Genomic DNA, 13761 nt, shown 5'->3' with positions numbered 1-13761 from the left:
CTGAGGGTGCTTCTCCCATATAGCGAACTGCTTTGCTTGTTATAAAACAGGGGTTACCAATACATCCCAATACTGGGGGGTCAAATTATGACCCCCCCCCCAGTCAAAAAACACCTTGTTTGAAATTCAACACTCGTGCTTTCCAAGGTGTGATTTGGGGTCCTAAGGATGAATAGAAAATGAATATCAACATCTTAAAACTAAAATGTTGAATTGTGGGTTTTGAGCTCAGGGGGGTAACTACCTGTCAGTGGGGAGTGTTGGCTGGGAGGAGGAGTAGGACTAAGGTCCTATCTGGGGGGGGGGGGGGGGGGGTACTACCTGTGAGTGGGGAGTGTTGGTTGATGAATGAATATCAACATCCTAATACATCCTAATAATGGGGGGTCAAATTATGACCAAAATATGACCCCCCCAGTCAAATAGACAGGAGTAGGACTAAGGCCCTATACGTCCTATCTGGGGGGGGGGGGGTAACTACCTGTCAGTGGGGAGTGTTGGCTGGGATTACATTTAAGATTTAATACAGATTACAGCTTGAATTTGATTTTCTGATCTGATAGGATAGGATATCAGAGTGATAGCAGTCCAGATTTTTGGTTTTGAACTCCCCAAAATCCAAATCTGATCCGATCAGATATGGCTTAAAGATTTTGAACTCTTGGGCCCTGCTGCTGAATACAGTATGTGTGTGTTTGGGTTGCTTACCTCCTCTTTACATGCAGCTAGAGCCTGCTGGCATGTGCATGGGTTCTGTTTGAATAGATGAGATACCAGCCACAAGGTGGGTTCTGTTTGAATAGATGATATACCAGCCACAAGGTGGGTTCTGTTTGAATAGATGATATACCAGCCACAAGGTGAGTTCTGTTTGAATAGATGATATACCAGCCACAAGGTGGGTTCTGTTTAAATAGATGAGATACCAGCTACAAGGTGGGTTCTGTTTGAATAGATGAGATACCAGCCACAAGGTGAGTTCTGTTTGAATAGATGATATACCAGCCACAAGGTGGGTTCTGTTTGAATAGATGATATACCAGCCACAAGGTGGGTTCTGTTTGAATAGATGAGATACCAGCCACAAGGTGGGTTCTGTTTGAATAGATGAGATACCAGCTACAAGGTGGGTTCTGTTTGAATAGATGAGATACCAGCCACAAGGTGGGTTCTGTTTGAATAGATGATATACCAGCCACAAGGTGGGTTCTGTTTGAATAGATGATATACCAGCCACAAGGTGGGTTCTGTTTAAATAGATGATATACCAGCTACAAGGTGGGTTCTGTTTGAATAGATGATATACCAGCTACAAGGTGGGTTCTGTTTGAATAGATGAGATACCAGCCACAAGGTGGGTTCTGTTTGAATAGATGAGATACCAGCCACAAGGTGGGTTCTGTTTGAATAGATGAGATACCAGCCACAAGGTGGGTTCTGTTTGAATAGATGAGATACCAGCTACAAGGTGGGTTCTGTTTGAATAGATGAGATACCAGCTACAAGGTGGGTTCTGTTTGAATAGATGATATACCAGCCACAACGTGGGTTCTGTTTGAATAGATGAGATACCAGCCACAAGGTGGGTTCTGTTTGAATAGATGAGATACCAGCTACAAGGTGGGTTCTGTTTGAATAGATGAGATACCAGCCACAAGGTGGGTTCTGTTTGAATAGATGAGATACCAGCTACAAGGTGGGTTCTGTTTGAATAGATGATATACCAGCCACAAGGTGGGTTCTGTTTGAATAGATGAGATACCAGCCACAAGGTGGGTTCTGTTTGAATAGATGATATACCAGCTACAAGGTGGGTTCTGTTTGAATAGATGAGATACCAGCTACAAGGTGGGTTCTGTTTGAATAGATGATATACCAGCCTCAAGGTGGGTTCTGTTTGAATAGATGAGATACCAGCTACAAGGTGCTAACAATCTCCAGGAGCCAGGCTTCTGCCAATCATTGTGTTACTGCTGGCGCTTGAACTTATTTGGCAGAGAGGAGTGGTCCCATTGACAACATGCAGATTGTGAATGGATTTATCTCTTCGCTGGATCAAGTTAAGTTAATAAGAAAGTTAATTAAAAAAAAGATGTAAATTCTGAGTCATAGCAGATAATCAGCTGAATTTTCTTGGGTAAGTGTATGCACTTATTCCAAGCCATGGGGCCATTTCTAATACTTCCCTCTTCAGCATCTTGAAGCTGTGGTAACAGACACTTAATAACACAGTACTTAATAATAAACGTGCTACAGTGGGGCCTGATTGTACAGTCAGTGAGAGGGGCATCACACATCACACTCCAAAACACAAGGCGATTCTAAGTTGAATCTTTAGTGCCACCATATGGCTAAACCTTTGTGTTCTCCATAATGCCATAATCTGTCCCAAGTCATTCTGAGACCATAATCTATTGGCTAAATTCAAATATTGAGCTACTGTACTGTAAATCTTGTGATATCAGGATGACAAAAAGGGGTCATTTTACTTGAAATAGCTGAAAACAGCTGCTCACTGTGGACTCTGGATCCGAGAGAGGGCGAGCTCCAAAAGTGGTATTTGGCATACCACTCTGCAAAAAATTGTATATACCGTTTTTCAAAACTAGACCTGTGCCCGTCGGCCACCTTGGGAACAATGCAAGTTGGGAACCTACAGTAGTATGCAATACCCGTTTTAACCGTATAGCTGTGTCCCTTTTGTAATGTGGGGTGCATGTGTTCCGACATACCAAGAGTCCGACAGTCATTAGTCCCACACCCTACCCAAACACAAACCTAACCCCAACCGCACGTGGACGCCACGGGTGATTTGTAACCGGCAACCGTCTGCACCAACCTCTTGTGCCCATAATGAGATCTCTGTATCTGTCTGTCTGCCTGTGTCTGAAGAGTACAAACTGACTGTGAAAAGTGGACTGGTTGAGTAATCAAATGGCAGGTGTGGGGTTGCCATCGCAATCAATTGGCTGAGGCTGGGAGTTGTACAGGTGAGGGTGAGGCTCATTAGGTCAACTGGCAGAGCCTGAGCAGAGCCTTTTGCGGGGTTTCTGGACAACGGTGTATCCCACCAACTCAAGGCCGACTCGGCCGAGCACTACACTATGTCAAATTTGAAGTCGGTAGCTAAAACGGTTCTCCAGTTACGTGGATTACAGACGTACGCACGTACAGAGAGACGTGGTGCATTTATAGTAGGATGGTATACCGTTTAGAAAAATGATTTGATTTAAATTTGTATTAACAGTTTGCAGAATGGCTACAGTTCAAGTAAAACCAGAAAAACACTCGTTACATCAGGGTCCTTTTTCAATTACCGGTAATCAAAACATTTAGAGACATTACAAATATACAAACTGCCAGTATTTGAACTGAAAATGAGTCAGCTCTACTGCTACTGTCCCCTCTAAAAGAAAATTACATAACTGTTTATAACTAATCAAAGACATTATTGCTCAATAGCCTTGCTGGGAAATCATAGTGGGCGGCAGGGGTGGGTGGGGTGGTCAGGAAGTACAATCTAGCAAAGCTACTGCAAGAGGATCATTATCCCATCACACCAGCCCTTTATTATTACCACCAGTGTTTATGATGGGGATAATGGGATTGCTGCACCTAAGTTCAGAGCATTTCTTTGTGTTATCATGGGCATGTAGGGGGCTGTGTGTGTGTGTGTGTGTGTGTGTGTGTGTGTGTGTGTGTGTGTGTGTGTGTGTGTGTGTGCACTGCACTCGCACGCAAGTGTGCACGCGCACGCAAGTGTGCATGCGTACGTGTTCTTTGGGCAGTTTAGGTGACATAAGCAGTGATTCACTGCTTACGGCCACGGACTCCCATTTGATATGGGATTAACATACAGTAGATATCAGATATAATTGGTCTGCCTCTCATACTGTAATGTTCCATTACTGTCTATGCACAGTATAGCTGTAGTTATAGAGACTCGGATCAAAATAGTTGTATTTACTTGTGCATGAAATAACGGTGAAGATAATCAATCAGTCATTAGAGTAGGGACCCCTTGGAACTCCTCAAAGACCCCCTGGGGGTCCCCGGATCCCATATTGAGAACCACTGTGGCGGCGATGGCTCAGGGATGGTAACCGTAAGGTTGCCAGTTCGAACCCGGGCTCCCCCAGAGTTACTGTCGAAGTGTCCTTGAGCAAGACACTGAACCCCTAATTGCTCCCGATGTGCTAGTTGGTGCCTTGCATGGTTTCCGCTGCCATCGGTGTATGAATGTGTGTGTGAATGGGTGAATGTAATGCACAATCTCTGTAAAGCGCCTTGGATAAAGGCGCTATATAAATGCACCATTTACCATTTACCACTGCAGTAAAACATTACACAACGTGTGTCATGTCAATACATCATTGTAAAAGTAATTGTAGTCAATTAAATAAATAACTAGAAAAAGTGCCCTTCTGGGCACAGGTCTCCACCAGGATAGGAATGTAGGACATCTGTTTGAAACTGAGCACTCCTGTGAACTTTGGAAGCCAATCTTAACCAATCAGGATGGAGTCTGAGAAATCTGAAAGACCGGTTTCGTTGAATGGCTCTAGAGAGACTGTGTACCAATTTTTGCGCGATGTTTGGACAAAATCTGTAGGTGTACTGTGCAAAAACTTGTTTTGCACAAAGCGGCCTCCTGGTGGCGCTATAACAGGCCGTTCTGGAAAGTTTGGGGCAGAGGTTCATCGTTGGCATCCAGGGAGTGTGTGTGCAAAATTTGGCATCGACCGGGTTAACGGTGGCCGAGATTAGCTGCTCACGGACACACACACACACACACGGACGGACACACACACGGACGAACGGACGGAGTGCAAAACATACTCTCCCCCCATGCCTTCGGCCTGGTGGAGACAATAAATACATTACTAGAACTACATACTGTAATTATTAAAAGGCACCATAGAGGTGTGCTTAGTTGAGCAACACCACCCTCTGGTGGACGTGTTTATGTCAAGTATTATATTGGGGTCTGTATACTGTATACACCTCCACCCACCTCTAAATGGTAAATGGTAAATGGTGCTGGTGCATTTATATAGCGCCTTTATCCAAGGCACTTTACAATGATTGTGCATTACATTCACCCATTCACACACACACATTCATACACCGATGGGCGATGGCAGTGGAAACCATGCAAGGCACCAATCAGCACATCAGGAGCAATTAGGGGTTCAGTGTCTTGCTCAAGGACACTTCGACAGTAACTCTGGGGGAGCCCGGGTTCAAACTGGCAACCATCCATCCTGAGCCACCGCCGCCGTCATCTCTCACTGCGAATCCTCTTAGGGTGGATTATGGGGCTAAGATTTCTACTACCGTATGTATACTGAGAGAGAGAGAGAGAGAGAGAGAGAGAGAGAGGCAGACAGACAGACAGAGGCAGACACAAGCACAGACCGAGGATGAAGGAACAATGCTTGAAAGAGAAGAACAGACAGAAGAAAATGTAAAGCAAATTTAACACAAACGAGGGGAATGGAAAGGATTCCTTGGCAAGAAGTGTGCCAGGAATGGTGTAGGAGATTATTGGGGACTGTGGTGAGTACATTTCACAGAATTAGTGTAATTTCAGAAAATGATACCATACTGTACTCTCTACAAAGCAACTTTACGATGCTACTAACTTGGAAGGATGACATAGCATTTTGCAGCATCATAGCTCTTTGAAAGGTACATTGGTGTGTGTGTGTGTGTGTGTGTGTGTGTGTGTGTGTGTGTGTGTGTGTGTGTGTGTGTGAGAGAGTGTGCGTGCGTGTGTGTGTGCTGCCGTGTGTGTGAGGGGGGGTCAAATAACCGGAGATCACCTTAATTGAGCTCACTGAAACTCATGATCTCCTTTAGGCTGCTGAAGCAAAGGTGTGTGTGTGTGTGTGTGTGTGTGTGTATGTGTGTGTGTGTGTGTGTATGTGTGTGTGTGTGTGTGTGTGTGTGTGTGTGTGTGTGTGTGTGTGTGTGTGTGCATGTATGCGTGTGAAGGAGAAAGAGACAGAATCATGCATGCATGAAATAAACTCACTACTAATGAGCTACTTGCGTTTCAGACCACACCACACTACATGCGTGTCTGTCTGTCTGTCTGTCTGTGAGTCTGTGTGAGAGAGAGAGAGAGAGAGAGAGAGAGAGAGAGAGAGGACTTTCTTTGTGAGTGTTGTGTCAAAGATGTAATGAATTCAATCAGGAGACCACCGCTGTTTTCCTCCATTTTGTTCCCAACAGGGAAAGAGAACAGAACCTTTCCAGAAACGGAAAACTCTCTCAGAGACCCACTCAACAGCGAGCAGACAGGGACAGACTGAGCAGAACCTACAGTAAACAACATGTGGTCTGCTCTGTGTGTGCTCTTGTGTGTAGCCCTGGAGGGCAGAGCAGACAACCAGTCCACTCAGGACAACGGTGGGGGCTCCCAGTGTGGGGAATACGCTAACCAGGTAATTCATGTCATTTTATAAACATGCCAATACACTGAAGGCTTATCTTTGAAGGACCACACTGGTGATCTGGCATGCGTAGCCCATTGACTATGACTCACTTCTTGACAGCAGATGCTGCCGAACATTTCCCAAAGCCTGGTTTGTTCGCCATTTCAGTACAGTATGTTGTGTTCATTTCAGTACAGTATGAAAATCAACAGTATTTTTAGTTTCTTTACTCTGCGTCCTCTAATAAAGTAGGCTACCAGTATGTGTGGCCACCTTCTTGTGCCTTGAAGACAGGTAAAATAGGTAATCCAACAGACTAAATACCATTATTGTTATTATTGTGATTTTTTTTTAATCCCTGGAGAAGAATATATTTATTAACTGAATTCAAACATCCAAATCAAGGACTTATTGACCGGCAACAGCTGATTATAAATTATTTAAGTTCCGTAACGTTAATGACTTGAGGGAAAATGTAAACAAAGAAAAAAGTATGTTATATGGCTGAAAACCAACAGACAATGCAATTGATGACGATATAGATCTTTAACGTGTTTTGGATGTAAAGCAGTCAACTTCAAAAAGCACTTTTACCTTTTTTGTCTTCAGACATTGACCAAATGACCATTGGCCTGCTGGTGGTCTACCAGTAGGTAGATGCCCGAAGGGCAATGTGTAATAACATATTGCATATTCCTACACAATATACTGTACAATAAATGCCAATACCTTATTGTGCATTTATATATAAATGCACCATTTAACAACATAGCCTTGAATGGCTTGAATTATGTAAGGTGTTTGTTTAGTTTAGAGTCAACAAGGACATGACAGACGTGACTGATGTGGAGGGTATTGTGACTACTGCACTTAGAGACTCCAATAAGAGACTGATAATTGGAGATGAGGCCAATTAGAGTGCTGTTCGAGGGACTTCAGAGGTATCGAGGAGTAGGTAGAGGGACTAAGTCAGGCATAATGTGTGATGTAGCTGAGGGACACTTCTGAGATGTTTCCCCCAGTTGCACATGCTTTCAACCATTCCCACCGCGGTGGCCATTTTGCACTTGCGTCATACTGCACCATGACGTAAAATAGCTGCTATGTGATTGTGAATTATGGTCATTCCAAGTTCTTTGACCACCTCTCTCCCCTCCTTTCACAGGTGATGGAGAATGGGATGTGTCGGCTGGTGGCCACGCTGCCACAGGTGGGCGAACAGAAGTGTCCAGACATGTTCCGCTGCACCGATGAGGTGTCCTACTGGCTGCACCAGAACGAGGACCGCAAACAGCAGATCCTCACACTGAAGGAGACTATCTCTGAACTGCAGGGGGAGCTCAGGAACCACCGGCACCGCATCAGGGTTCTAGAGCTGCAGGTGGGCGATTAACATACTATACCTTACTATTGACATACTATACTATACAGGGACGGCGGTGGCTCAGGGGTAGAGTGACCAGATAATGATAATGAATTTATTTATATAGCACATTTCAAGACATAGTCACAAAGTGCTTTAAATAACAGGGTAAAAAGTGACAACGTAGTCACAGCTACAACAAGATATCATTGAATGACAGCAGGCACAACATGAAAGCATACACACAAAAATAGAATAAGGTATGCAAAAGGAAATTAAGAGAAAGCCTTAACGTAAAGGTGGGTTTTTAGAAGGGATTTAAAACATGACAGATTTAGCAAGTCTTAAATTAATAGGTAGGACGTTCCATAGTTTGGGAGCCCGGATTGCAAATGCCCTGCCACCTTTTGTGATAAGCTGGGCTGTGGGGGTCACAAGGAGGGCTTTGTCTGAGGACCTGAGTGAACGTGTGGGCTTATAGGGAGCCAGCATGTCGGAGACATACTGGGGAGCCTGACCATTTACAGCTTTAAAAGTAAAAAGTAAAATCTTAAAATCAATTCTATAACTAAGGTAACCAGTGAAGGGTGGCTAAAATGGGGGTGATGTGGTCTCGTCTTTTTGAGTTATTTAGCAGTCTGGCAGCTGAATTTTGAACGAGTTGGAGACGGGATATAGCCTTCTTACACAGGCCAGAGTAAATTAACCGCAAGGTTCCCAATTTGAACCGGGGCTCTCCCAGAGTTAGTGTCGAAGTGTCCTTGAGCAAGACACTGAATCCCTAAATGCTCCTGGTGTGCAGGTTGGTGCCTTGCATGGTTTCCTCCGGTATCGGTGTGTGATTGTGTGTGTAAATGGGTGAATGTAATGCACAATCTCTCTGTAAAGCGCCTTGGATAAAGGCGCTATATAAAAGCACCATTTACCATTTACTATTGCCATACTATACTACTAGTACCATGCGTGAGTTATGGGAGTTAACTATAACAAGATAATTCAATAACAGGGAAGTAAGCAAATCCTTTTAGAATTGCAATCTGGCCTCGTAGACATGTGCTAGCAAACATGTAATGCTTCTAGTTTCAGGTTGCTTCACACAGTATGGCTTGGGGCAGATGGCGATATCTCACTGATATTGATCATGCCTGCACCACCACTACTTTTTTGTTTGTTTTGGTTGTGTCTGGCACGTCCTTGACCCTGGTCACTAACAGGATTAGCCTCCTGCTCTTCCACGTGTCGTGCGTCTAAGGCAGTGAGCCACCACACAAAGGTTAGCGTAGCTACTGTTGGCCAGAGCCAGCTGGATGGTGACCAGGGGTTAATGGGTGTTTCACATGAAAACTAGGTGATCCTTCCTGTTCCAGCTCGGAATAGATCATGGACTGATGCACAAAGGGGCTGTATTTTGCGTGTCTTAAGTACCAGGTCTTATTCCCTAACTTGAGTAAACGAAAGACCTGGAGGCGTGATCAATGCTCTTTGGCCACTCAGAATAGCCAAATGGCATTGATCACGCCTCCAGGTCTTTAGTTTACTCAAGTTAGGGAATAAGACCTGGTACTTAAGACACGCAAAATACAGCCCCTTGAGTTTTAAGACTAGTGCCTAGTGTGTGTGTGTGTGTGTGTGTGTGTGTGTGTGTGGGTGTGGGGGTGTGTGTGTGTGTGTGTGTGTGTGTGTGTGCGTGCGTGCATGCGTGTGTGTTTGAGTGTTGTAAGGATGTCACGATATGAAAATTACAGGTGCCGATTAACAATATTATCGTGATAATCCAACTTTTGTTTACTTGAACACCCACCATCCCTATTCTGGTGGGAATGTTTGACAAAAATAGCCAATCTAAAAGTTCACTCCCAACGCGTTGTGTGAAGAGATCTGTTATTTTTGCCAAATCGATGTGTGTAGAGTGTAGACTCAGTGTCATAAGAGCGTACCAAATGTACATTACATACAGTTTACAGGGTATAGAGGCTTTCAGTGGTACCGAATTTGCAGCTCAACAAAAGCTAATTCCTAGTTTATGACGGAGGACAATTTCACGATAAATCTTCTCTCATTCGTGCATGCCGTGTCTGTGCATTTACATTCACTGCCAGAGTGAAGAAAAGAACCATGCCAATGTGTCCGTGGAGCAGCGTTTTCATGATTTGGAAGTGCATTACGATGAAGCCAGTACTCTGCTGCACTTACAGGGCACTCTCATCCTAGACCTACAGGTATACTTACTCTGATCCTAGACCTAGACCTACACATACTCTTATCCTGTGGATCTACAGGCATACTATTATCCCAGACCTACGGATATTTAACCTGACTCCGCCAGATTGAAGACACTTGCTTCACATCATGAACGTGTGAACACAATACTGCCCCATCTGGCAGAGTCATGGGTTAATAATAACGTATATTCTCATCCAACACTCAATGCTCACATGTATTTCATGCAATTCGATGTATAAAATGGACAGTTTTCAAAGTCAAAATGGCCTGGACAATGTACCTGTTTTGCTGTTTAGAACCAGGTCCATAACCTAACAGACCGGGCCGACAGAGACACAATGAATGCGGGCTGCATGATGAACGCAGTCCAGCCCGATGCTCTGGCCAATGCTCAGGAGGCCCTGCACCCAGGTACGTACACACACACACACACACACACACACACACACACACACACACACACACACACACACACACACACACACACACACACACCAACTGCCATCAAAGACAACCTATGTCACTATGACTATGCATACCTCATGGTACAAACAAGTTTACAGACATCGCAAAACAAACTGTGGCCGGGCTAACCCCTGCTCACTTTGCTAGGGTGGGATGGCTCAGGGTAGAGGTCAGAGGACAGAGAACAGTAACTGTCTTGGAATAGGCCTGGTCTACAAGATATTGCGCAACACTACAAAGAAAGTATTTCAAAGATGTTGAAGACGTCCACAGTCACAACACCAAAGGGAGCGCCACAAATAACGTTCAACCCAGATTTGGCTCAAACAAGGGGTTAAATTAATTCTACTGCTATGCCATCAAAATGTGCAATTCCCTACCTAACAGGTAGGGAATTGTGTGAATCCTTACGCTCCACAAACTGCTCAAAATGAGCACTAACTGGTCCCTGTAAAAAAAAAAGATCCAAGTCTATTACCGTAAATGCCCCTTTCAATCTTCAATCTTTGTAGCATTGTATTGGTATTAAACTCTTCTGCGCTTCTTCTTCTTTTTTCTCCAAACTCTTAATAAAGTATTCAATCAATCAATCAATCAATCAATCAATCAAACCTTTACCACAACAACCTTCAACCCACCAGCAGAGGGAACCAGATCTCCCTTATTTGACCCGCAATTCTATCTCTTCCTCAGAGGTTCAGCATGTGAGGAACTGCCCCATTGACTGTGCTGCTATCTACTACAATGGTCTGAGGAGATCAGGACTCTACACAGTAGTGCCGGCATTGGGGGGCATGCCTGTGGAAGTCTACTGTGATATGGACACTGATGGTAAGTTGCAAACAAAATAAATAAAGTAACTGTATACACAATCACGCCAATAAGCAGATTACTGTAAGCATCAATAATATGCTATGGTGTACCATGAGATATACTGTTGTAGGCACATGACTAATGGCAGAGTGATGTAGTACAACACACCAGTGCCAATGTACATGTATAGTGCAGCCTACATGTGTACAGTACATACCTGTACACACACGTTACAGAAGGTAAACAAGGGTTCCGTGCTGTATATTCTCAATAAATATACAGTACTGTATATATTTGTATGTGATACTTAAAAATTGTATTCTTAATGTCATCACCACCCTGTGTTATGCCAACATAATTATAATTGGATATTAGCAATATTTTTGATCTTGTAATGAATTCAAATCCATTATCCGCCTAACTACCTACTAAAGACATATTATACTGCACATCTTGCCTTCATGTTAAGGTGACATGTGTTCCATATTAGACACTTCCTTACCAGTGCCATGCTTTGCTGTCCTTCATGCTCAGGTGGTGGCTGGACTGTGATCCAGAGACGAGTGGATGGTTTAGTCAGCTTCGACCGACACTGGAGGGACTACAAGGAGGGATTTGGTGACCTGCACACAGAGTTCTGGCTGGGCAACGACCACATCCATGACCTGAGCACCCAAGGAGACTACAGCCTCCGTATTGACCTGGAAGACTGGAGCAACAAGCACAAACACGGTCTCTATCGGAGATTCAGGTAGACTAATGTGTCTATTTGTTTAGTATTTAGGCCTTGTTCAGACTGGCAGCGCAAATCTGTTTGAACAAGGCTAAGGAATGTGATTAAAAAATGTGAACAGTGTGAACAGCAAAATAGCATAAAGACTCATCTTACCCACACATGTTTTTGTGTGCGTGTGTGTTCATGTGCGTACAGCGTAGACGATGAGGACCATCAGTATCGTCTCCATGTGTCCGGTTTCAGCGGCACTGTGCAGGACTCTTTCAGCTGGTATCATGACAAGCAGGGCTTCAGCACCCCCGACAGTGGCAACATCTGTGCTGAGATCTCCCATGCTGGCTGGTGGTATAACCAATGCTTCTACGCCAACCTCAATGGAGTCTACTACAGAGTAGGCAGTTATATTCATTTAGTAGTACTACTAGTAGTGTTAGCATTCGTGTTCTTAGAATTTGTGTTCATATAAAATATATAATGCAAATAAAATACAAATGTAATTCATAAAATCATTATTATTAACACAATACCTGTTGTTATACTACAGGGAGGCCGCTATACCCCTAAAGGCCGGGCTCGCCTGGGTCCTGACGGGATTGTCTGGTACTCCTGGAGAGACACAGACTATTACTCTCTGAAAAAAGTCAGCATGATGATCCGACCACAAAGATTCCGACCTCGTTTTTCTCCCTGAATCACTGTGACAATATCAATAACTATAAATTAAGACAAGAGAAATGCAGTGGGACAATAGCTACATGTATGAATGACGTGGGCTGCTCAGAATGCCGATAACCATGACATGGTGCATGCCTCTATTGTGATGTCCAGTGAAGACTGCATTTGGCGCATTTGTCTTCATGGAGCAGAACGTGGATGGACGACAATGCCGCTTTTATATTGAACGTACCTGGAGAACAGTTAACTTGCCACATTTAACAATACGCCCTATACCCTTTCCATCAGGAAGTGCATCTCCAGTGCTATACGGTATTTAAACTTAAGCCAGTGGCCTCTATGCCAATTGATATTTCATATACTGTACAATGGACACATTTCCTGTCATGTATTTTTTTAAACAGCTGTAATTTTGTACCACTATTTTGTACACTTACATTAGATTTTTAACAGGAAGAAAAGAGGTATAAGTGTAATATGGGAGGACTTGGACTTCAAAGCCCTGAAGGGAAACGTGTGGAATTGCCGGCAGGCATAGGATATTGCTGCTGTACACCAATGCTCTTTTCTCTATTACATGTGTGTCGAAAGAACAATAGGCTATTATTTTAACATCCTCTGACAGTATGAAATCTATGGTCAGTTGACTGAGTGGTCAAGAGGCATTCTAATGACTACAATGTATTTAAGGTCAATTGTGCTCGTTTTCAGTTAGACTGTAACAGGCATTTACAATCATCTTTTTTTATCAGTTGTTCATAAAACCATGATTTGATGACAAGAGTGTAGGTTTGAGCATTCTTGGGGATACTGAATTTCACATTTAACCAATAACCCTGCTGTACATGCACTGTAGCTATTAGAACATATATACATATATAGGCTACTTAGTTGTAACATACCAATTTCTCACATTTTGTATTACATATTTTCTCAAATAACCAAAGCAAGTACAAATATATGCCCACAAAGACCGGTTGTAGTATCAGTATCGGTGTAATGATATCATATCATGTCATATTTCCTATAACCATATATGCTGGGCA

General features: G+C 43.6%; 1 protein-coding gene across 1 annotated transcript; it reads left to right on the top strand.

The window, feature by feature from the left end:
• Nucleotides 1-955: 955 nt before the first annotated feature.
• LOC310876968 (fibrinogen-like protein 1) lies at nt 956-12803 on the top strand (the record flags this gene model as incomplete). The annotated part of the gene is made up of 9 exons (XM_083790616.1): nt 956-974; nt 6373-6449; nt 7606-7821; nt 9903-10022; nt 10323-10437; nt 11185-11322; nt 11839-12055; nt 12236-12431; nt 12585-12803. The coding sequence occupies 9 exons, from the start codon at nt 956-958 to the stop codon at nt 12729-12731; spliced, it is 1245 nt and encodes a 414-aa protein (XP_083646742.1). The 3' UTR covers nt 12732-12803.
• Between the last annotated feature and the right edge of the window lie 958 nt (nt 12804-13761).

Source organism: Protomyctophum parallelum, assembly GCF_964188405.1.
Source record: "Protomyctophum parallelum genome assembly, chromosome: 19".
Classification (NCBI taxonomy): Eukaryota; Metazoa; Chordata; class Actinopteri; order Myctophiformes; family Myctophidae; genus Protomyctophum; species Protomyctophum parallelum.
Note: the sequence above shows the minus strand (reverse complement) of the source record. Positions and strands in the feature narration are given on the sequence as shown.